Raw genomic sequence first — 25376 nt, 5'->3', positions numbered from 1 at the left:
ACAATACAAGAAATAGTAAAGAAAGTCCTTCAGGTAGACAGAAACCTGGATCTACACAAACAGTGAAAAGCATTAATGGTAACTACTTAGGTAAATATTTAAGATTACTTTATTATTTACTTAAATCTCTCTAAAAGATAACCTTTAAATACTTTAAGTAACTTTAAATGACTATAGAGTCTAGTGTTTATAACAAATGTATAAAGTACGTAACAACACTAGCATAAAGTCCAGGCGGAGAGAAATGGAAGTAACTATTTTAAGATCTTCCACTATCCGTGAGGTGGTATAATAGTACATCCTTTCTATGACTTCATTATCATAACTGACAAATATGTTAATGAGGACAGGGTTACAGTCAAAAGTCTTTGATACTCATCTTCATGAAGATAACAAACCATCCTTTGCTTTCCATTTACCAATATTACCACCTGGCCCACTTTTGTCCATCCTTTTTACATCAGGGATGGGGAACCTTTCTTCTGCCAAGGGCCATTTGGATATTTATAACATCATTCGAGGGCCATACAAAATTATCAACTTAAACATTAGCCTGCTATATTTGGTCAAACATTAACTCACCCCTAATGTGATGGCTGAAACTGCTTCTCTTTGTTGAGGCCTTGGCAGGGCCAACAAAATGACAATCCCACCCCCACTTTATATCAAGGCAGCTTCGTTGGACCTGCCTTATCGAAACAAACTTTATCTGAAAAGGTAACAGGAGACTCTAGAGACACTACCAGTTTTTAGTCAGCTGTGCTGCTAACCAGTTATCACATTTTTCTTTTAAATTAATATATGTTTAACCAAAATTTCTGGGGCCAGTCTTTTTTCGAAATTGAATACTTTCCTATCACCAATCTTATACACTATATATAAGACAATATTATACTTAAGTCTCTAGTCAATTACACTGAGTTTTCAAATCCTACCTGGCTGCTGGTGTATCTGGATCAGCATATATCGTTATACCTCTTTTCGTTGGCCAGTACACTGAAGATTCAACACACTGTTGAAAAACATTTTTTTTTTTCAGAAAGAATATGTATGCTAGCAAAATATATATTCTTGATTAATCAAAATTCCATGGGGCTCTGGCCAGTGTGGCTCAGTTGGTTGAGCATTACACCATGCACTGAAAATTCTATAGGAATTGGGCTCATAAACAACCATCCCAGATAATTTTCAGGCAACACAGATATGGAAAGACAAAGAACTGATTATGTCATTGCTATAACCACTAGACTGAAGTGTCCACATAGAAGGGAGCTAGCATTTCAGTATTTAAAATGTCCTGCAATAACTTTCACCTGTCTTGTCAAAGGGACTGGAAGGACAGGTTAATTTTGAACTTCCAACTATGATAGTACCCCATAATCCCAGATTTTCACACCCTTGTTAAAATGAGGAAAAATACGCGATTTTGTAGAGAGGCCACTAATCCAAGAACAAGGGGAGAGCTAGAGTTCTCGTTCTTTTGAAATACAGCAAACATGAAAACTATTATTTTTTCATGAATGGAACTATCATAGTCAAAGGTTTTTTTCTTAACAGAAAACATGTTTTTGGCTCCTAGATTTTAAAGGAGAATATTCAAAAAGTAACATTATATAAAATTTAATAAACATTTATAAATACCACCTTATTTACATCTTTTAAAGAGATGCACTGTTGTTTCTTTTCAGATATTTTTTTAGGTGAACCACTCAAGGAATCCACTTTACATTTCATAGTTTTATCTGAAAAATAAAAAGTGATAAAAGGTGTTATTAATAAATAGGAAATACAACAAAAAGGATAAATAAAAAATATAATCATAAAATCTTAATACATAAAAGTATTATGGAATAGGGTTTTATATTAAATCTTACTTGAGGGAATTAAATTTTAAAATCTTGTTTCAATCCTTATTATTATAAAGTGCTTTAAAAAAATCCTTTACTGGCTTACTAAGAATTAAGCATAATTTATTGTCGTAACTTGGAATACTCTACTTTCCAAAGAGGGCCAAGACATGTCTCCCAACACACATGCTCTTCTTGCAATGTGACTTTGACACTTCTCCCATTGAGAGAAGGGCTCTATATCCCTTTCCCATGAGCCTGGGTGGGCTTGTAAACAACATGGAAGTGGCGTTATGTGACTTCTAAAGGTAGATCACAAAAATGTGATGTACTGTGACTTGCTCTTCTGGGTGCTTACTTCTGAAACCCAGCCACCATGTTATGAGGAAGTCCAAGCAATCACATGAAAAGGCCACTATAGGTATTTCATATGAGAGTCCAAGTTGAAGTCCCAGCCAAAAGCCAGCATCAACTGCCAGACATAGGACTGAATCCAACCATTTAGTAACCACCAGCCTTTAAGTCTTCCCAGCTGAGGCCCCACACACTGTGGAACAGAGATAAAGCCTTCCTGCTGTGCCCACACTGAACTCCCAACCTCAAAATCCAGGAGCATTACCAAATGGTTGTTTTACACCACTAAACACTATAAAGTATTTGTTATATAGCAATCACTGGAATACCAGTTATAACTCAGTTTCAGCAATGGTCTGGGCTCATAACTGTGCATCTCACTTCTTAATGGCATAATGAATATAAAAGGTATTAGAAAACAGGCTGAATCTGAACAGCCAGGAGGTGGCAAATTTCTGAAGAAGACTCTTTCAAATACTTTATCCTCCAGGACTAAATCTGACTTTTGAAAAGTGACAAAATTTGTTAATGAACAGCCAGCAAGCAGGAAATTAGTAAGGATATAGCTGAATTCACCAGCACCATCAATCAACTGGATATAACTGATATCTATAGACTGCTTCATCGAAGAGCAGAATACCCCTTTCTCAAGCTGAAATGGAACTTACACCAAGATAGACCACATTCTGTGCCACAAACTACAACAAATTTAAAATAACAGCCCTGGCTGGATGGCTCAGTTGTTTGGAGCATCATCGCATACACCAAAAGGTTGTGGGCTCAATTCCCAGTAAGAGCACGTACCTAAGTTTCGGGTTCAATTTCCAGTCAGGGTGAGTATGGGAGACAACCAATCAACGTTTCTCTCTCACATCGATTTCTCTGTCTCTCTCTCTCAACATATCCTCAGGTGAGGATTAAAAAAACAAAAACAAATTACTCAACGTATACACTCTCAGACCACAATGGAATTAAACTAACTCAGTAAAAAAATGATAGCTGGAAAAATCTCAAATTACTTGAAGGTTAAATGACACACTTATTATAAATAATACTTGGATCAAGAATCTCAAGAGAAATTTTAAATTATTTTTTTACTTATTTAATTAAGTGAAAATAAAAATACAACTTATCAAAATGTGTGGAATGGAGAGAAAGCAGTGCTTTAGAGGACAATTTGTACCATTAAATGTGCTTATCAGAAAAGATCAAAAATCACTAATACAAGCTTCTGCCCTGGCTGGGTGGCTCAGTTGGCTGGAGCATCGTCTATGTACCAAAGAGGCTGCAGGTTCAATTCCTGGTTAAGGCACATATCTAGGTTGCAGGTTCGATCCCTGGTTGGGGTGCATATAGGAGGCAACCAATTGATGTTTCTCTCTCCCTTTCTGTTTCTCCCTTCCCCTCTCTCTAAAATATGAAGATTCCACCTTAGGAAACTACAAAAAAAAAGAAAAAGTGAATTAAACCTAAAGTTAGTAGAAGAAAATAAATTACAGCAAAGTAAATGAAATTGAAAACAGGAATTTAATTTCAAAAAATCAATAAAACCAAAAGCTGGTTTGTATTAGTCTGCTCAGGTTGCTATAGCAAAATAGAATAAACTAGTGGCTTAAACAACAGAAATTAATTTTCTCACAGTTTGGGAGGGTGGAAAATCCAAGACCAAAGTGCCAGCTTAATTGGTTCCTGGTGAGAGCTATCTTCCTGGCTTGCAGATGGTCACCTTCTCACGTATCCTCATATGGCAAAGAGACAGCTCTGGTATCTCTTCCTTTTCTTGCAAGGGGAACATCTTATTAGATTAGAGCCCAATCCTTATGACCTCATTTAACCTCATTACACCTAAAAGACTCTATCTCCAAATACAATCACACAGGAGGTTAGGGTTTCAACATATGAAATTTAGGGGCATGCAATTCAGTCAATAGCATGGTTCTTTGAAAAGATCAATAAAATCAATAAACCTTTAGCTAGGCTATCTAAGAAAAAGAGATGACACAAATTATTAGTATCAAAAATGGAAGACGAGTCATCACTACAGACCCCATGAACATTAAAAGGATAATAACGGAATACTATGGAAAACTCTATGCCCACAAATCTGCTAACCTACATGAAGTGAACGAATTCCTTGAAAGAAATAATCTGCCAAAACTCACACAAAAGGAAACAAGCTGAATAGGCAGGCCTGTATCTATTAAAGAAACTGAATCAATAATTAACAACCTTACAAAACTGAAAGCACCAAGCCTGCTGGTGAATTCTACCAAACGTTTAAGGAAGAAAGTACACAAATTCTCTACATTATCTTCCAGAAGACAGAAGAAATACTTCCTAACTCATTTTATGAGGCCAGCATAATTCTAATACCAAAAACAAGAGAAAAACATTACAAGAAAAGGAATCTAGAAGCCAATATCCCTCATGAACACAGATGTAAAAATACTCAACAAAATATTAGCAAATTGAATCCAACAATGTATAAAAAGAAATTTATACACCCTTAGCAAGTGCGAGTTATCCCAGATATTAGAAGCTCTTCCCCCTTATCCACAATTCAGTGCTAAAACTGTAAGGAGGGGCAGAGAAAAAGAGTATCTGATTTTCACTGGTGAAGGAGACCCATGGCGACTGACAGCAGGATATCAGACCCAAGCAAAGTAAGGTGAGCACCCACTGGGATGAAGGAGGGAGCAGCTTAGAGCAGTGTTAGAGCCAAGTAGAGTGAGGAGGGAGCATTTGTGAGGGTGAGAGTGGAGGACAACCCAATATAGAAATACAGAATCCAAGTGGGGGTAAATCTAAGCCTAAGTGAAATGAAGAAAGCAGCAACAAGGTCCTGTGTAGGTGAGTGGGGGTGGGAGGATGGTATCAGCCTGAATTGGGTGAGTGATGGGAGTAGAGTGGGGGAAGGTCATGATGATAGAAGACTGGTTACTTACAAAATCAGAGATTGGTTACCTGGCCCTGGCCAGGTAGCTCAGTTGGTTAGAGCATCATCCCAAGGCTGTGGGTTCAATCTCTGCAGAGGGCACATACAAGCAGCAGCAACCAATGACTGCATAAATAAGTGGAACAAGAAGTCGATGCCCCTCCCTCCCTTCCTCTCTCTCCCCCTGCCCCCCTCTCTCTCTCTAAAATCAATTTTTTTAAAAAGGGGTTACTTATATAGGAAGACTGACCCAATAAGTAACTACAGTAAGGATAACAGGAGGTAGGATTCTCACAGTCACAGGAGAGTGTTACAAATTTGGAAAGGTAGAAAATTAGGATAAATCCAGCAGCAAGATCACAATGGGAAGGATTGGTGTGAACTCCTGGTTTTCAAGACAAAGATTACAGGTAGATGTAAAACAGATACAGATCTAAATGTATGCATACACGTGTACACACGTCAATAGCTCTGTTCGCTAGAAGAGCGTGAGAACAGCAATACCCCAAAAGCAAAGAACACACCTTGCTTCTAGATCTTGGCTTCAAAATCCTGTTATCCATTAAAAGGAGCCAGGGCAACTTAGAGAAATGGTTGACTTCAGGGTTGCAAACAGGAATTCACACTATTATGGATTAATGAGTGAATAATAAGGAATGAGATGTTTAAGTTTCACAATAGCAGCCTACAACATATTTACAAGGGTGAAAGTAATTTCCAGTGGAGAAGCCTGGCAGACATGACCTTAACAAAGTAATCAAAGTCCATCAGTAACAGGACAAATCGAAATTTTGTGTCACCTGATGAAATGGAATGAGAACACAGCACCCCTTTTGAGGCATTCCTGCCAAAGATGCATAAAATGGGTCTTATGACAAAAACATCTGTTAAAATTGAAAGACATTCTATCAAATCACTGGTCTACAATTTTCAAAAGAGTCAAAGTGAACTATTCCAGGCTGACGAGACTAGAGAGATGTGACCACTAAACGCAACAAGTGATGCTGAGCTGCATGTTTGCCATAAAGGAATTGTTGGGACAATTGGCAACACCTGAATGGTGTATGAGGGTTAGGTGATCAGAATGTATTAACGTTAATTTTCTGATTTTGGTGAAGGTACTGTGAATATTTTTTAAAGTATTCTATTTCTAGGAAAAATATTCTCAAGTATTGGGGAGAGCTGGGGCATCCAGTTCAGTAACTTATTCTCAAATGGTTTAGGAAGAAAGTTCTTTGTAATGCTCTCCAACTCTTCTGTAAGTTTGTAATTATTCTAAAATTTACAATTTTATTAAAAAAATGGATGTAAACTCCGTAAAAGCGGAGACTTTGTTTCTTTCCCTGATGATCCGTGAAATAGCGCCTGCTACCCAGTAGGCACTTCATGACATTCTGATGACTAAATATTTGTGGATTAGGGGAATGAAAGCTCATCTGTCACAGAAGCAAGACCATGTCTAGAATTGACAAGTCCAGAAAGAGTAGACTAATCAAAATTATTTTAAGATTTGGGGGACAACTGCCAAAATAAATGGCTAAGAAAACAGCCTGGGGTGAGAAGAGACTGGACAAGAGAAAATTACTTTTTATTATAGCCGTTCTGTATTATTTGATTGTTTAACCAAGTATTAAAAAGCATTAAACTTTGCCCAGCCGGACGTGGCTCAGCAGTTGAGCGTTGACCTAGGATCCAGGCAATCGGGGTTCCATTCCCGGTCAGGGCACATGCCCGGGTTGCTGGCTGCAGCCGATCAATGACTCTCACCATTGATGTTTCTATATCTCTCTCTCCCTCTCCTTTCCTCTCTCTGAAATCAATAAAGATATATTAAAAAATAAATAAAATTATTACAAAGTATTAAATTTTGCCCAGCCAGTCAGGGCTAAGCAGTTGAGCATCGACCTAGGATCCAGGAGATTGCGGTTCGATTCCTGGTCAGGGCACATACCTGGGTTGCAAGCTCAATCCCCAGTCAGGAGCGTGCAGGAGGCAGCCAATCAATGACAACTCTCTCATCATTGATGTTTCTATCTCTCTCTTCCTCTCCCTTCCTCTCTCTGAAATCAATAAAGATGTATTTTTAAAAAAGTATTCAACTTCAATTAAAAATATAAGGCACACCCGGCCGGGCGTGGCTCAGTGGTTAAGCGTTGACCTAGGATCCAGGCGATCAGGGTTCGATTCCTGGTCAGGGCACATGCCCAGGTTGTGGGCTGCAGCCGATCAATGACTCTCTCATCACTGATGTTTCTATCTCTCTCTCCCTCTCCTTTCCTCTCCCTGAAGTCAATAAAGATATATTTAAAAAAATAAAAATAAAATAAGGCAACTTCAAAGAGAAGTACCAAAAATTAATTAAAATATAGTTGAAATTGCTTCTCACAATGATTACAAGGAAAAAGAAATTTTTGCTTGGATAAGTAACATTCAATAATTTTGTTTTTTACGACAGTCCAGTAAATTTCACATTAACTTTGTTTTGTTTACCAGCAACTTTCCCTTTTCAAAGATCCGCACAGTTGACTCCAACACTGACTAATAGAGGACAGTAGGAAACAGTGACTGTCCAGCAATCTGGGGCTACGTAAAATAACAATGACACATTCACACAATGGAAAGTTGTGCAATGATTAAACAGAATGTAAATGCCTGGTATTTGTCTTGCTCCAATGAAAATAAAAGAAACACAAATGGAAATAATACATTCCCACCAAAGGCTCCTTTTAGCAGGAATTCTCATCTAGGACCCCTACAGGAGGCAGATGAGAATATGGGGCAGGGCAACAGGCTCTGTGCCACGAGAACTCTGTACATGGATGGCCCACCTAACCAATTCAATGCAACAGGAATAATGCCTCCCATGCCTCCCCATGTCACAGAGGACGCAGTGGGACTGACATCTTGACAGTCTCACATCAGAGACCATACCTTTAAACTCATGTTATACTGGACACATTTGACCTAGAAAGAAGTTCAGCCATCGATTAAGTAAAAAACACTACACAGAGGTATGTATAGCAGGATCCCATTTCTGTAAAATGAAAATTGTATACACACTCTCACATCTGGAAAACTTTGGGGGGGGGGGGGAGACTCTAAAACTTTAATAAGCAGGTATTTAAAATGACAGGTGTTTGAAAATTTGATTATTTGTATTTTTCTATGATGAACTACATACCCAAACTAACTAAAAATAATTTTAAGTATAGGTACTATTTTAGCTGACTAAAGCTTTGATTTAGTTGAGGTTTACTATGGATATATACGAAATATTACACCCATAGGTATACATACACCCAATGCAGTAGCAAAATCATGCAGGAATTACCACAGAGGGTGAGCCAAGCATTGAAGATGCCAGCAGATTTCACCCTTGTCCAACAATTTCAATTCATTTAATATCCTGGAGATATGAAATTAAAGACTGAGTATTTCTGTGCTCATAAAGGTCTCTTTCCTATTTATATGTATCCTATTGTTTAAAATAAAAATCAATCATAGCCCAACTGGTGTGCCTCAGTTGGTTGAGCATTGTCCCATGCACCAGGAGGTTGCCAGTTCAATTCCTGGTCAGGACACATGCCCGGGTTGCTGGCTTGATCCCCAGTACGGGGTGTGCAGGAGACAGCTGACTGATGTTCCACTGTCACATCCATGTTTCTCTCTCTCTCTTTCCCTCTCTGAAATCAAGAAACACATTTTTAAAAAATCAATCATCAATATGTATGTATACGCTGAGGATAAATAATCATCACTGGTCTTTATCTGGGCTGGAATAAATGAGTCCTACATGAACAAGTGCCTGCTATGTTCCTTGCATTACAGTCAAATACTGTATGTGTGGACTGAAAGACAAATTATCTTTGTCAACAAGACATCATAAATTAGTTCCATTAAAATAAGAAAAAAGAGATTCACCATAGCTCTTCTAAACAACCCTTATAATCTTTAGATCATTAAGAATGTTCTTTTATGAAATGAAGCAAATAAAACTTACCCAGGATCGTGGCCGCTGGCCCTGGGTCAGTCACAACACGCTTGGGCCGTGAATGCTGGAGAGACTGTGCCAGAAAAGTTAAACCATGTGACTCTAACAGAAAAAATATATTTCTGGATTAAAGCATGAAATAAAACCCAAAATACAAATGCGAATTCTCCAATAAACTTCTGATCTCGCTTTTACTGTAAGGTTATAGGTGACATTGCTCCTCAGCAGGGAGCAATGTGAAGAACTAAAGAAAACTCAATGTAGAGAGGAATGTGAAGTTGTTTCCACTGCCCATGACTGACTCTCCTCATATTTTCATGCTAATAACTAGCTCTTTGTTTAAGTATCTAAAACTGTCAACAAACAAAACCTTGTTTTCTGAATTATGAACACATGGGCTTCTGAAAACATAACTCCATGTTAATAAGAAAATGAGAATAGTTTTTGCTGTTCTCATAAAAACATACTGTAGCAGCTTTAGGATCACAAACGTCTAACAAACTCACTAGGATTAAAATTAAAATATTAAATTCAGAGTTCAAGTCACTGTATATGAGGAAATGTCTATACAACAACTTATATCTAAACACCACAATTCCTATAAATAAGACAGTTTAAAGGAAACATATATTGGAGAAAAGCTACTCACCTTCCATTCCTTGAGACTCTTTTCCTTGCAAAAACATTGGCCAAAGAGTAAGTGCTGGATTGAGTTTATTGGAAAAGGATGCTGACTTTATACTCAATCTTGATTTCTCTAAAGAATCAAGGTTTTTATTCTCCGTGGGTGATACATAACAAGCGAAGTTCTTTGCAACCAGATCATCATTAACACAAACCTGTATAATTTTAAACATTTCATGAATAATAGGACAAATACTGCCAAATGACTATTCAGAAAATATTCCAAATTTAATGGCAAATTTCAATCTTCAGAAAACTTATTTTATAGAACATAATTTGATAGAAATTGATCTCTTGATTGCTGCACTGGTAATGATGAACTAGATACACTTTCTGATAAGAAAAACAATAAAAATGAGTATGAAATATAAAAAAAATCTTCTTAAAAGCACTGGAGAGCTAACATGACTCTGCAACATAAAGATGGGGAGGGGAGAGACAAAACATAAATCATAAAAGGAAAAACTGATAAATCAGACCTTATCAAAATTTTAAATTTCTGCTCTTCAAAAGATACTGTTTACAACAATCCAAAGATAGGAAGAAAATATTTCTAACCCTGGCTGGTGTGGCTCAGTTAGCTGGGTATTGTTCCATGCACCCAAAGGTTACCAGTTTGATTCCCAGTCAGGGCACATGCCTGAGTTACTGGCTTGATCCCTGGGGGCGGGGGGGTATGCAAGAGGCAGCCGTTTGATGTTTTGCTCTCACACGATGTTTCTCTCTCCAGTTTCCCTTTCTTTCTCCCCAAAATCAATAAAATAAAATTTTAAAATATATATTTCTAAGTAATGTATCCAGATGGATGTGCATCCAGAATATATAAAGAACTCTCAAAACTCAATAAAAAGAAAACAAAACTCATAAAAAAAATGGGTGAATGATAGTAATCAAAGCAGCTTGGAGAAGCACTTTGTGAAGTGTATAACTGTCTGACCGCTGTGCTGTACGTACACCTGTAAGTAACATAAAATAATACTCAATGTAAACTGTAAAACAATTTTTTTTTAAACAACATGGTACTGGCATAAAAACAGACACATAGATCAGTGAAACAAAATAGAGAGCCCAGAAGTAAACCCACACATATAGTCAGTTAATTTATGACAAAGGAGCCAAGAATATACAATAGAGAAAGGCAAGTCTTTCCAGGAAATGGTGTTGGGAAAACTGAAGAGCCATATGCAAAAGAATGAAACTGGACCACTATCTTACGCCATACACAAAAATTAACTCAAAATGGTTTAAGGATGTCAATATAAAACCTGAAACCAGGTGGTAAGCTCTTTGACCTAAACCTTGGTAACTTTTTTGACACCAAAAACAAAAAAAGCAAAAGCAAAAATAAACAAGTGGGACTAAGAAGCTTCTGCACAACAAAGGAAACCATCAACAAAATGAAAAGGCAACCTACTGAATGGGAGAACATATCTGCAAATCATCTCTCTCATAAGGGGCTAATATCCAAAACATATAAAGAACTCATATAACTAAATAGCAAAAAAAAAAAAAAATCAAATAAGTAATGGGCAGAAGATCTGAAGACGTTTTTCCACAGGAGACATACAGATGGCCAACAGGTACATAAAAAAATGCTTAGCATCACTTATCACCAGGGAAATGCAAATTTAAACCACCAAGAGATACCACTAACTCATCTATAAGAATGACCACACAAATATTAAAAATGTGGAGAAAGTGGAACTCACATAAACTGCTGATGAGGTTTAAAATGGTCAGCCACTTAGGAAAACAATTTAGTAGTCTCTTAATACCTACAATACTATCCAGAAATTGGACTCCTAGGTATTTACCCCAGAGAAATGAAAGCATAGGCCCACAGGTCTCATCCATGAATGCTCATAGCAGTTTCAGTTATAATTAACCAACCTGGCCACAACTCAAATGTCCATCAACAAGTGAACAGATAAACACACTGTAGTAGATCCAGACAGTAGAAAGACAAATAAGACGAATGGCATGAATGTATCTTAAAATAACTCTGTCGAGTGGAAGAAGCCAGGCAAAACAAGAGAACACTGTAAGACACATCCCTGTACCTCAGTTGGAGATGGAAGAGGCTTGTTGGCCCCCTTTTTCTTTTTCTGGCAACCATGACTTCATGCACCCACAGTAAGTTCTCTGCTGAGCATGCCTTCAGTACTTCATCACCTTGAAGTTAGAGCAAGTTATCCACATACAACCACATATGGAGAAAAAAAGAAACCTGCTCCTGAAAGCAGGTTAGTAGAGAACTTGTTTAAAAGATGTATTTACAGCCCTGACCACTTTGGCTCAGTGGTTAGAGTGTTGGCCCATGGACAGAAGGGTAGCAGGTTCAATTCCGGTCAAGAGCATGTACTTTGGTTGCAGGTTCGATCCCCAGCCCTGGTCAGGGCATGTGAGAAAGGCAACCAATTGATGTCTCTCTCTCACATCTGTTTTTCTCTCTGTCTCTTCCCCTCCCTTCCACTTTCTCTGAAAAATTATTGGTAAAAATATCCTCAGGTGAGGATTAACAACAAAACAAAAAAGACGTGTTTACAAGACTGGTCCCTTAGCCAACATGTTGGCAATTTTACCAGATAGTAAAGTAAGTAATGAAAAGACATAGGTAAAATCAAAAAGGATGCTGGGGAACCCAAAACGATTGGATTTTTTTTGTACAAATTAATTTTATTAATAACATAATTGCACTGAAGAGGTTAGGGTGAAAAAGAACGAAGTTACTTTGAAAAACAGTGTTTTGGCTGCATTCTGTAAGGCTAAAGACAAATTTATTTTTCATAGGCACGTGGGTCAGCAATTCTGAAATTACCTTATGTGAATACTAAGCGACAGATGTTAAGAATGAGGAAAGAGGCCCTGGTCAGTTTGGCTCAGTTGGTTGGAGCATCGTCCCATGAACCAAAGGGCGGCAGGTTCAATTCCTGGCCAGGGCACATGCCCAGGTTGCAGGTTCCATCCCCAGTTGGGGTACATGCAGGAGGCAAATGATGGATGTTTCTCTCTCTCTCCCTTCTTCTCTCTAAAAATCAATTTTAAAATATTTTTTTAAAAGAATGAGTACAGGGGATTGAAATTAGAGGTACCAGAGCTCTTAACATACATACCGGTAGAGAGATCTAGAAACAAATGTAGATGTATATATATATATACATGTGCACTGGTTAGCATACAGACATGTATTTCCTAACTGCCTGCTAAGTGGCCCTATAATCAATGACACTGCAGTAGCAATAAGCACACCTAGTGCCCTGATCCTGATATCTAAATACCATTTGTCAATAAAAGGAACTTCTTGGAGCAGTGGTTGATTCTAGGCCTGGAACTGGAAAATGACCAAATTAGCTAGGAGGATCTTGTAGTACAGAAAGTAGGGAGTTTTCAACAACGAGGGGGAACATACACCACTTTGAAAAAGTTCCTAATGGACAAATCTGTGATAATTTGAGCAAGCAAATGATAGTAATGGATTATATTGCCCAGAGTAAAATAAATATCCAGGAGTCTATACTAAGATCAACTACTGAATCAATCAATAAACAAGAGGATGAGTAGTTCTTCCTTATAGAACTCCAATCAAAAACGCAGACGGCATGACAGAAACGGGCAAATACCAAGAAGTCAGCTTTGCAGGCAAGAATCATTGTTGGACATTTGCACAGTCTCAAAGTATCCCCCACAAGATGCTCAATCGTTTCAAGAAGAAAAAAATAGTAACTAACTTTAGAAGAAAAACTGAGCAGATACCACCTAATCCAGCTGATCAAGGTTAGCATGACTAGTGATAAGACAGCAACATCATGAACCTTCTCCTATCATGCACTCAGAAGGATACAGTATCACTTCTGCAGCAGTCTTGCTAAAAATTTAGGAACTCAATCTAATGAGAAAACACCAAACAAACCCAAATTGAGTGACATTCTACAAAATAACTAGCCAGTACTCCTCCTAAGTGTCATGGTCCTAAAAGATGAGGAACGGCTGAAAACTGTTTCAACATACTGAGGAGACTAGAAAGACACAACAATCAGGTGCAACGTGGGATCCTTAATCAGATCCTAGTGACAGAGAAAGGAAATTAGTGGAAAAACTGGCAAAATTCAAGTAAGGCCTGTAGGTTTTCTAAAAATAGTATTTTATCAGTGTTAATTTTCTGGTTTTAATCACTGCACCACTGGTTTGTATGCTTAACATCAGGGGAACCCACGTAAAGCATATACAAAGCTCTGCACAATTTTTACATCTTGTCTGTAATTGTAAAATTATTTCAAAATAAAATTTTTAAATAAATCCGTGGTTTAGATGACCTCTGTGGGCCCCAAGCAGCCTATATCAGCACCTCCATCTACCTCCACACAAGGTGCACAGCTACACCCTTTACCGCTCTTCATAAAGGTGACCATACAAATGTTAAGAGCTTATAACTACAGGGGAGGCTCACATGTGATGCCTACTTTCTTTCTACTTATGTTATCTGAATTCTTTACAATGATCACGTATTATACACGATGAGAAAATTATGGTGTGTGGGGGGGAAGGAGTGAACCATACCAAATGTATGTATTTATAAAACTTATGTCCTCTTATAAGAAAATAACATTCCATACTCATCACTGTAGAAATAATTTCTTACCCATTACAAAATAAAATGCTGTCTAAATAAAATACTAAAGTAATTAAAAGAGGAAAACACCATCCTGCTAACTTCTGATCTAAGCCTGACTAGAAAGATTAAGAAAAGTTCTATGTTGTGTGAATAACATTGTTTCGCTTGTTTATTGTTTTATTAAAATAAAAATTTTAAATAATGGTAAAATATTTCAAAATCCAATTATTTCACTTACTTTTTCATTTTTTATAGTTACATAAAGGTAAACCTCAAAAGTATCTTCTTCCACAGCACATAATTTGGCTTCCACCTGAGTAGTTGCTAAAGGGCATAAATGAAAGCATAAATTAGCTGATTTTAAAAGTATACTTGAGCCCGGCCAGACGTGGCTCAGCGGTTGAGTGTCGACCTAGGATCCAGGTAATCGGGGTTCGATTCCCGGTCAGGGCACACGCCCGGGTTGGGGGCTCGATCAATGACTCTCTCATCTTTGATGTTTCCATCTCTCTCTCTCCCTCTCCTTTCCTCTCTCTGAAATCAATAAAGATATATTTTAAAAAAATAAAAAATAAAAAAATTAAAAGTATACTTGAAATAACTTGACTATTTCCCACCTACTAATCTCTGCTAACCACCTCCCATTACCCAGCACCACCATGTCCAATGGCTTCCTCCTGCAGGCGGGCCTTAATGCAGGAGGGCTCTGGGGGTGGGCAAGTCAAGGTGAAGGCTGTCCCGGCATGGAGTCCGCCTTGTATCCCTGTCCCCAACCACAGCATCCTCCTCCTGCCACCCTATGAACACCTCCTTGAGCACAGTGACTCGCAAATCATTTCCAGTCAGTCTTTCATCTGAGTCCACGTTCTAAGTGCCCACGGAGCAGAGCTCTTAACTACTCTCAGAGACTTACTAGTCCAAACAGCAGCTCCATGCATGCATGACTATCAGACACTATGTCAAGTTTTCATTTCACACTTACCATGACCTTTGAGGGTCACTGTACAGGTGAAGAGACCAGGCTGAGAGAAGGCTCCACAGAGGTACCAGGGCAGTATTCAAATCTAAGCACTCTGCCTCTTCCAAACTTCTGTCTCCCAGCATTCCCCAATGGACCAAAACTCCAAGCCCAGCAACACCCACCTCAACCTCCCATTTCCCAAAGCATCTGACTGTTCCTTTACCGGACAGTAGGGGAGCAGGAGAGAGGAACTAGGACCCCAGCAGGTACAGGCAGCACTGCAGGCATTTCACACCCACTCCCCCTCAAAATGGCCCCAGGGTAAAGACAGATACCACAAATGAGACTCTATGCTACAGTCAACAATATAAAGAGAACATACTACCTAGGTGCTCTGAGACATTCTCTACATCTTAGATTAGCAATGATGATTACACAGTAACTTAGGCTTTTCATCAGTTGTTGGCTTGGTGAAATGCATTTAAATTTACCTTGCAGGGCTTCAGCTTCTACACAAACTAAGAAGCAGGCACTGTATTGTGCAAGGGTCCCTTACCCAAACAACCCCTTCCTAACCTCACCTGTCATTACCAATGCCCACATCCACCCCCAAAATTCCAGGGCTGCAGAGTCACTTAACATTGGGGTGGAAGAAGCTCCAGGTAACTTATGAACCCATATGAGGAGGGTCAAATAACTAAGCATGCACATCTCAAACCCTCTCCCCAAGCAAAGGTTAAGCCACACTGGGTGTCAGTTCAAAGCCAGCTGCAGTGATCACATATCTGCCTTACCTTTTAGGATGTTCTGAAAGTACTGAACAGCTGCCGTGTCCCACTTCTTAGCAGGTCTGTAACAGTGAACAGACACAACTTCATTAAGCAAAAACCTGAGGTTAGTGCACTAACATTATTTTGTAAACCATGCACTCGATATTTCTGACAGAGAGCTGGCATATGATACAGGTAATGGGGAGCGTGGCTCTGGCTCTGCTCTGGGTGATGATCCCAGGCGCACCCTCCAACAGGCTCCTCTCACCACTGATGCCTGCACCTGTGCAGAGACTTGCTGAGAATGGGCCTGGCATCGTCTGTCCCAATACCACGTCCCCAGTTACCTTAGACATATCTGCCTCCCCACCCAGAACACAAGCTCCCTGGAGCAGGGATCCTGAGTGTGCAGTGTTCATTTCAGCACAGGCTGGCACTGAGCAAGGGCTCCAAACATGTTGGTCAAACCAACATTCTAAGAGTGGCCACTGCTCCTCACTCAGCAGACACCCCATCAGTGGCCCTTTTTCTATCACCTTGCCCTTTCCTATACTCTGCAAAAATCACAAAAGATTTCCAGTCAAGATGGTGGCCTAGGTAAACACAGTACTCACCTCCTCCCACATCAAAATTACAACTAAACTATGGAACCACCATCATTCAGACAGCCTGAAATCTCACTGAAACAGAAGTCCTACAACTAAGGATATGAAGCAACAGCCACATCGAGACTGGTAGGAGGGGTGGGGACAGGGAACTGAACAGTCCCACCCCACGTGTGGCAGATAAAAATTGATAGGGAGGAATATCTCAGCTGCAGAGGTCCCCCCTGAGGAGTGAGGTATCCCAGGCCCACACCAGGCTCCCAGCCCAGGGTTCCAGTGCTGAAAAGAGAATTCCCCATAACTTCTGGCTGCAAAAACCAGCAGAGACTGAGGCTGAGGGAGACTGAGGGTTTCTGGAGTCCCAGGCAGTTCCTCTTAAAGGGCCCACACATGGACTTACTCGGACTCACTCCCTCTGAGCTCCAGTGCTGGGGGGCAGCAGCTTGAAAAGCACCAGAGATATATGGGGAGGAACTGAATTGTCCAGCATCAGAGTGAGAGCTGGGGGGCAGCTTTCTCCCAGACAGAAGTGCTAGCAGAGGACACTGTTCCTTTTATGAGCCTTCCTCTCACAGAGCCAGAGGAGAGGAGCATATCTGAGACTCCATCAACCAGGCTCATACTTGTTGCCGCACCCTGGTGATTCTCTGAGGCTCTATCCCACCCAACTTTTGGGCTCACTCAAGCTATTTCCAACGGCTTTTCCATAGGAATGGTCTGTTTTGGCTCATGCTTCAGATTTTCCTAAAATCTCTCAAACGAGCAGCATCTGGCCTCAGCGAACCCCTAACTTCTTGCTAAGCCGCCCCAGGCCCCACACTAGCAGCAGCCAGCCTCAGTTCACAGGTTGGCCCCACCAGGGCACTTCCAAGCCCAGCACAAGTAGCAGCCATCTGCAGATTGCTCTGCAGCATGTGCCAGGTGGCCCAGGCAGTGGCTGACCTTGGGCTGCACTTCCCGGGAAGCCCCAGAGCCTGTGCACTCAATGGACAGCTTCAAACCATGTCAAGGCACCATCACCCAACCACCTCCACAAGTGACACACTCAAGGGGCACAATCAGTGGGCACCGGAGCCCTGCTGAAGTAAGTCCTGTTCTGTGGGGTGGGCCCCTAACACAGCTGGTCCTCCACGGTGGTTGGAGGTCGGTGGTCAGTGGTCACGGCCAGTCCTTGCAGTGGATGACCCTAAGGGTAAATCCCTCCCATTGACATGCCAACAGTAATCAAGGCTCAACTACTAGAGGAAAGGTGTACATAGCCCACATGGGGGGCATACCTCAAGTACTCAGCTTGAGTGATTGGGGAGGTTGTGCCACTGGACCCTACAGGACATCAACTACATTAGGACACTTTACCAAGCCTGGGAGACATAGCAGCTCTACCTAATACAAAGAAACAAACACAGAGAGGAAGCCAAAGTGAGGAGACAAAAAAACATGTTCCAAATGAAAGAACAAAACAAAGCTCCAGAAAAAGAACTAAGCAAACTGGAGACAAGGAATCTACCAGATGCAGAGTTCAAAACATTGGTTATGAACTTAGTGAGAACCTGAACAGCATCAAAAAGGACCAGTAAGAAATGAAGGATACACTAACTGAAATGAATAATAATTTACAGGGAATCAACAGTAAAGTAGATAAAGCCGAGAATCAAATCAGTGATTTGAAAGATAAGGATGCAAAAAACACCTAAACAGAAGAGCAAAAAGAAAAAATAATCCAAAAAAATGAGAATAGTGTAAGGAGCCTCAGGGACAACTTCAAGCATCCCAACATTTGCATCATGGGGATGCCAGAAGAAGAGATAAAGAAATTGAAAACCTATTTGAAAAAACAATGACAGAGCCCGGCCGGGCGTGGCTCAGCGGTTGAGCATTGACCTAGGATCCAGGAGATTGAGGTTCGAGTCCCGGTCAGGGCACATGCCCAAGTTGCGGGCTCCATCCCCAATGACTCTCTCATCATTGGTGTTTCTATCTCTCTCTTCCTCTGCTGCCCTCTCTCTGAAATCAATAAAGATATATTTAAAAAAAAGAAATGACAGAAAACATCTCTAACCTGGTGAAGGAAATAGACATACAAGTCTAAGAAGCACAGAGAGTCCCAAACAAGATGAACCCAAAGAGGCCCACACCAAGACACATTGTAATTAAAATGCAAAAGGTTAAAGACAAAGAAAGAATCTTAAAAGCAGCAAGAGAAAAGCAATTAGTTACCTACAAGGGAGCTCCCATAAGACTGTCAGCTGACTTCTCAACAGAAACTTTGCAGCCCAGATGGACTGGCAAGAAATAACCAAACTGATCAAAAGCACGGACCTACAACCAAGATTACTCTACCCAGCAAAGCTATCATTTAGAATCGAATGAAACACAGAACTTAATAGACAATAAAAAGCTCAGTAAGATCATCACCATCACACCAGTATTGTATGAAATGTTAAAGGGTTTTAAGAAAAAGATTAAAAATTTGAAAAATAAAATACCAATAAATACATGTCTATCAACAATTGAATCTAAAAAACAAAAATGAACAAACAGAACAGAAACAAATTCATAGATATAGAGACCATTTTTGATGTTTGCCAGATGGGAGGGGACTTGGGGGGATGGGTGAAAAAGGTGAAGTGATTAAGAAGTACGAATTGGTTGTTACAGAATAGTAAGTTATATAATGTCTAATCACTGGAGTGTGTACCTGAAACTAATATAATAATGCATGTCAACTGTAACTGAAAATAAAAAATGACTTTTAAAAAAGAAAATTGCAGGAAAAGCTATAGGCAGAGGAAGATCAAGAGAAGCCAATATTTGGAAGCAAGGGACAAATATAAAATAAGGTTAGAGTGAAATGTTTTGTTTCTCCACTGGTTTTATTTACCAGAGATGCCACGACCATCCTCCAAGGGTTGTTTTAAAGATCAAATGAGGTCATGTACATAAGCACAGAGTCCAGTGCCTGGACTAAAATACTAGTTATTCTTAATTTTACTAGAAAGATATTAAGCATATTACTTCAAAATAATTACAAAGGGTTTCTAAAAGAAGGCAAAAAAATAAAGGACAGTGGTTCTAGGTGTGCTCTCCCTCCCAGGAGCATGCCCATGCCATTCCCTTCCTACTCTTCTTCCCACACAGGGATGCATCTCCTAAACTCTAAGGGACCCCACAAGGCTTGCAACCAGGGAGCAATGGGCAGCAGCATCTTGTCCCAGGCTAACCCCCTGACCCTATCCCCAAGGCTCCCTTTCTAAAATAAAAATTAAAACAAAAAATAAAATAATTTTTTTAAATAGACAGTAGTTCTACAACCTTGTAAAATTACCTAATAAGCTTTAAAAAAATTTAAAAATTAAAAAAAAAACATACACAAAAAAAACCTGGCTAGTAGAATCCTAATAAGAAAAAGGCCCAAGAGAAAAATCAATCTAGACAATGAACTGGCAAATCAGTCTCTCTCACATATGAATCAATCAATGAATGCGTGTGTCTGCATGTCTGTCTCTCTCACACACACTACACACAGAATAACTATATCATAGATACCCAACTTTACAAGTCAGGAAAATACAAATGAAAACAAAATGCCATTTTCACCCAGCAATCAAGCAAAACTGAAAAAACCTAATGATATTCAATGCTATGTGGGGAAAGCAGTACTTTCTATACCTCGATTATAGAACTATAAATTGCTAGTCCTTTTGAAGGGAAGTTTGATAAAAGCTATAAAAACTATAATATGCATATTGAGATACATTCTAGATAAAGGGCACATGTCAAAGAAGGTGATCAAAACCCAGTAAGATCACTTACTTAAAGCCCTTCACCTACACTGAGGGTATCCTAGGCTGGGTGTGTCCAAGGTTGGGAACGTCCCCAAGGAGCCCTGCTCGGAAAGGGACAATGCAGAGGGGGAGCCCGGTCGGGCGTGGCTCAGCGATTGAGCGTTGACCTAGGATCCAGGTGATCAGGGTTCGATTCACAGTCAGGGCACATGCCCGGGTTGTGGGCTCGATCAATGACTCTCTCATCGATGTTTCTATCTCTCCCTCTCCCTCTCCTTTCCTCTCTCTGAAATCAATAAAGATATATATATTTTTTTAAATGCAGACGGGGAAGCAGCCTGCCTCTGAGGGAGTCCCTGGCGTGGACAGGCGGGCACCCAAGTCACCCCAAGAGGGTAAGCAGCTGGCTGATCTGAAAGAGGGACAGGGGAGGAGGCAGGAGATGCTGAGCAGCCTGGAAGAGTGCAATGGCCTCAGCAGAGACAAGCTGGCTTGGTATCTTCTTAGGGCATGTTTGAGGTCAGCCATAAGAGTGATGCATTCACCATCTCAAAAGAACTGTAGTTGATGGGATTTGGAGGAATGGGGATGGGAGGGTCTCCTGAGATTCCACAAAAGCATACACAAGAGGGGCAGCTTCCAAGTTCAGATAACACAATGCAGCATCACCAGGATGGGCAAGTAAAGCAAGTTGAATCAGAATTGTGCTATTTCTGTAGCTTTTCTTCCCACAATGCCCCAGTCCTAGAAGGAGAGGGGAAGAGTCCCAGGTGGGAGGATGGAGCTGCCCCTAGGACTTCAGGTAGTGCTCATTCAAGACAGCAAAGACCACAGCCACACCTCCAACACAGTACTGCCCAATGCAGGCACTTGTCCTACACAAGCCCTGGCTAAATGGGGCCAAATACTAGGGGGGAAAAACAAAGATGGGGCACGCGCACGCGCGTGTACACACACGCATACCTCTCTAAATCTATGTGTTTTATATGGACGTATCTATATTCTGATGGAAATGTACAGTGCAAAATGGTTTTGGAAACAATCCAGTTGGCTATCAAAAGAGGAATGTATGGCTATCAAAACAGCAAGTATGCCATTACGTTCACCCATGAAAAAGACTGAAAGCAGGAGTATAAAGAGCTTCAACATACATTAAAGTTAAATTTGCAAATAAGACAGTATGTTTGAATTTTCATTAAAAGTTCCATGTATATGAATGTGTAAAAAGCACTGAAAAAGGTCTGGAATTTCAGAGCCTAAACAGGTCACAGAGGCCTCCAAGGAAGGGGAAGTGGGGCTGGAAAAGAATGCAATGGATTTTTTTTTTTTAATGCTCCATGATCCTACATATTGTTACTCTTTATAGTTTAAAAAAAAGCCAAAAAGCACAGAGTTCAGGCCCTACTCTAAACCCTCCCAACTGCAGCCTCTGTAGATGGGGCTGCCCAGGAAATTCTGCTCATGATCAGGTTTGACACACACCGACTCAGAAAACATCTCCTGAAGGAAAAAGAGACCTGTGAGATCACTCAGCATATCTCAAGAGGAATTAATTTCATATATACATCATATATGCAATTAAGACCTGTACTAATGAGTCAGCATGTCAGAAGCTGTACTTACACAATTTTAGCACTGTCTTCACAGAAGTCAATGTGCAATGTAACAGGTTTTGTGCAGTATAGTCTGAATTTTTTCGCTCTGTAGGGAAGCTGCATAAAAGTTTCTACTGCAACTCGGATGCTTTAACAGTGAAACAGAAACAGTTCCATTATAAAGAAAATTATATATGTAGCATCTCTTTAAAGTATACCAATATAATTAATACACAACATAAAAACAAAACACAAAAACCAATTCTTTCTGTTTCTAATATAGCCACCAACAGCAAGAAATACTTGGAGACATTTGCCCAAGGTGGCAAAAATTGGTTCTTGGATGGGGGGAATCTCACTCATTTTATGTATAAAGCACAGATATACATATAGTATATACACAGATACTCAGTATAACTTTTATGTTAAAATTTCATGGCACGGGCCCAGCTGGTGTTGCTCAGTGGTTGAGCACTGATGAACCAACAGGTCACCAGATCAATTCCTGGTCAGGGCACAGGCCCGGGTTGCAGGCTCGATTCCCAGTAGGGGGCCTGTGGTGGGGGAAGCAACTGATTGATGTTTCTAGCTCTCTATCCCTTTCCCTCCCCCTTTCTAAAATCAATAAAAACATATATTTTAAAAAAGCCACGTGGTCCTGGAATCAGTGAGGGTTAATTCTGGCCAGAAGCACCTAGGAGATGCAGAGCACCTGTCCTTTCCAGGAAGGAAGGTGGGAGGAGGGCTAGAGCTGCCTGCTGAGTCTTCATTCTAACTACTTGCTCCTACACTTACTGTCATGGAGAACTGGAACCTGAAGTCTTCAAGAAGGCTTCCCTTCTTGAAGCTAAAAAAAACCCTCCAGCTTACAACCTCTTCCCCCTTACTTTGAAAACTGACACTCTCCTTTAAAACTGACATTTGTCTCCTTAAAGATCATAAGGCAAAAAAAATATTCATACGTACTTTTTCGATTTCACTGGAATGTACCTGGCAAAATCCACAAGGAAACATTCTGCCAGGTAATGGTCTGCTGAACACACAATTGACTTAATAACAGCCCTGCACCAGCACCTGAGTTCCTGACAAAAAACCACACAAACCTACAAAATGAAAAGAAAACTTCAGAGTTAACATCTCTAGCCATATAATGGGAGAACTGAAAGGTACTCTCAAAATCATCTCAGCCTCCATCTCACCTTTCAAAGGAGGCAAGAGGTTCAAGGAGGCTGGACCTGCCCAAGCTAAACACTGCTTGTCGGTGAAAGAACTTCAGTAAATAAGAACACAGGACACCTGAATTCTATTTCATTCTTTTTCTTACTGCAATCCTTTTGACTACTTAACTAAAGACAACTTAAAGAAAAGCTTCTTAAATCCAAGTTTACAAATGATTGCCAATTATGCACCAAACCAATATGAAACCTCAACCCAGGTCATCTTCCCTACTCTCCTCCCGTGGCTTTTACTACCTTGACACTTGTTTACTGACACAACTGTACGTCAGGCTCCATGATGTGGATTTTTGTGTTTTGTTTACTGCCATATTCTCAGCACCTAGAACAGTGTTTGGCCTGTACTAAGTCTTTAGAAACTACCTGCTGAGTGACTGAATAAGTAACTGCCTGCAGCCCTGGCCAGGTGGCAGTTGGTTGGAGGGCTGTCCCATACACCAAAAGATGCAGGTTCTATCCCCATTCATGGTGTATAAGGGAGGAAATGGACTGATGTTTCCCTCACATCATTGTTTGTTTCTCTCTCTCTCTCTCTCCCCCCACCCCCATGACTAAAAATCAATTTTAAAAATAATGTAAGGTAAGGATTAAAAAAATAGTAATATAGCCCTAGCTGGTTTGGCTCAGTGGTTAGAGCATCGGGCCGTGGACTGAAGGGTCCCAGGTTTGATTCTGGCCCAGGGCATGTACCTCGGTTCCAGGATCCAGGCACTGGCCCCAGTGGGGTTGCATGCGGGAAGCAATCAGTGAATGTGTCCCTCTTACATCGAAGTCTCTTCTCTCTCTCTCTACCTTCCACTCTCTCTGAAAAGCAACGGAAAAAATATCCTCACTCCTTGGGTGAAAATTATAAAAAAATAATAATTAAAAAAATTTTTTTAAATGCCTGCAGCCTCATTTTAGGAAAACTACCCTGCTGAATTGAGAGGCCTCAGCATCCTGACTGTCCCACAGGACTGCTAAGCCACAGGCGACTCAACGGCAATCCACAGACAGGCAAATCAAATGTATGTTGACCACAGGCTTATAAAGCGGTCCAGTAGGGAAAGCTATGCCCAACAAGGAAGAAGTGGGCCAACGGAGAATCCTGCCCTTGGGAACTGAAGTCAGAAAATATAGTGCAGCAACTCTGCAAGGAATAGGTTCTTGATTCCTCACATAATTCAAAACTCAAATAATTCAAGACATATTCTGCCAAAGGATGGAGATTATTTCTTTTTCATTCTTAAGTCAAAGTAACTTGTAGGAATGGTACGAATAGTTAATTATTCACACAGCCAGTTAACTTTGAAACGTTGGTACACTAGCATTTCCAATAGCCAAAAATGGGATTAGTTAAGCATCAAGAACCATGATTATAACTGATGAATGTATTAAAAGCCATGAGTTCAATAAAGTACTTAAAAAATAAAAAGGAGCCGTGGCAGGTGTGCTCACTGGTTAGAGCATCTGCCCAAGCACCAAAGGGTCTCAGGTTCATTTCCCGGTCAAGGGCACGTACTTGGGATTTGGGTTCGATTCCCAGTCAGGAATCCTTCAGGAGGAAACCAATCGATGTGTCTCTCTCATATTAATATTTGTTTCTTCCTCCCTCCTCCACCCCCCCTCTATTCCACTCTCTCTAAAAAGCAATGGAGCCCAGCCAGCATGGCTCAGCCGTTGAGCACTGGCCTATAATCCAGGAGATTGGGGTTCAATTCCCAGTCAGGGCACATGCCCAGGTTGCAGGCTCGATTCCCAGCGGGGGGGCGTGCAGGAGGCAGCCGATCAATGATCTCTCATCATGATGTTTCTCTCTCTCTCTCTTCCTCTCTCTGAAGTCAATAAAGATTTAAAAAAAAAAAAGCAATGGAAAAAATATCCTTGGATGAGGATTAAAAAAAAATTTTTTTAAATAAACAGAAGGAAAAAAAACACCCTGTGGACACCAATGTAGACAACTATGCTGAAAATTGGTAAGAGAAAGAATCAAGCAATTTTTCTAGCTTTCCAGGATAAACTG

General features: G+C 40.3%; 1 protein-coding gene across 1 annotated transcript in view; it reads right to left on the bottom strand.

The window, feature by feature from the left end:
* TDRD12 (tudor domain containing 12) overlaps window positions 1-25376 on the bottom strand; it is a gene marked incomplete at its 3' end in the record, with an annotated part of 63070 nt that overhangs the window by 33238 nt on the left and 4456 nt on the right. Inside the window, exons 3-9 of the mRNA XM_081119695.1 lie at window positions 23106-23242; window positions 22168-22287; window positions 16179-16234; window positions 14662-14747; window positions 9777-9966; window positions 1645-1742; window positions 936-1012 (exon numbers count right to left, since the gene is read on the bottom strand). Coding sequence (XP_080975821.1) covers window positions 936-1012; window positions 1645-1742; window positions 9777-9966; window positions 14662-14747; window positions 16179-16234; window positions 22168-22287; window positions 23106-23242 — 764 coding nt within the window. The remainder of the gene's footprint in view (window positions 1-935; window positions 1013-1644; window positions 1743-9776; window positions 9967-14661; window positions 14748-16178; window positions 16235-22167; window positions 22288-23105; window positions 23243-25376) is intronic.

The sequence above is a fragment of the Miniopterus schreibersii genome (assembly GCF_964146895.1).
Source record: "Miniopterus schreibersii genome assembly, chromosome: 18".
NCBI lineage: Eukaryota > Metazoa > Chordata > Mammalia > Chiroptera > Miniopteridae > Miniopterus > Miniopterus schreibersii.
This window is presented reverse-complemented; position numbering and strand designations above follow the sequence as displayed.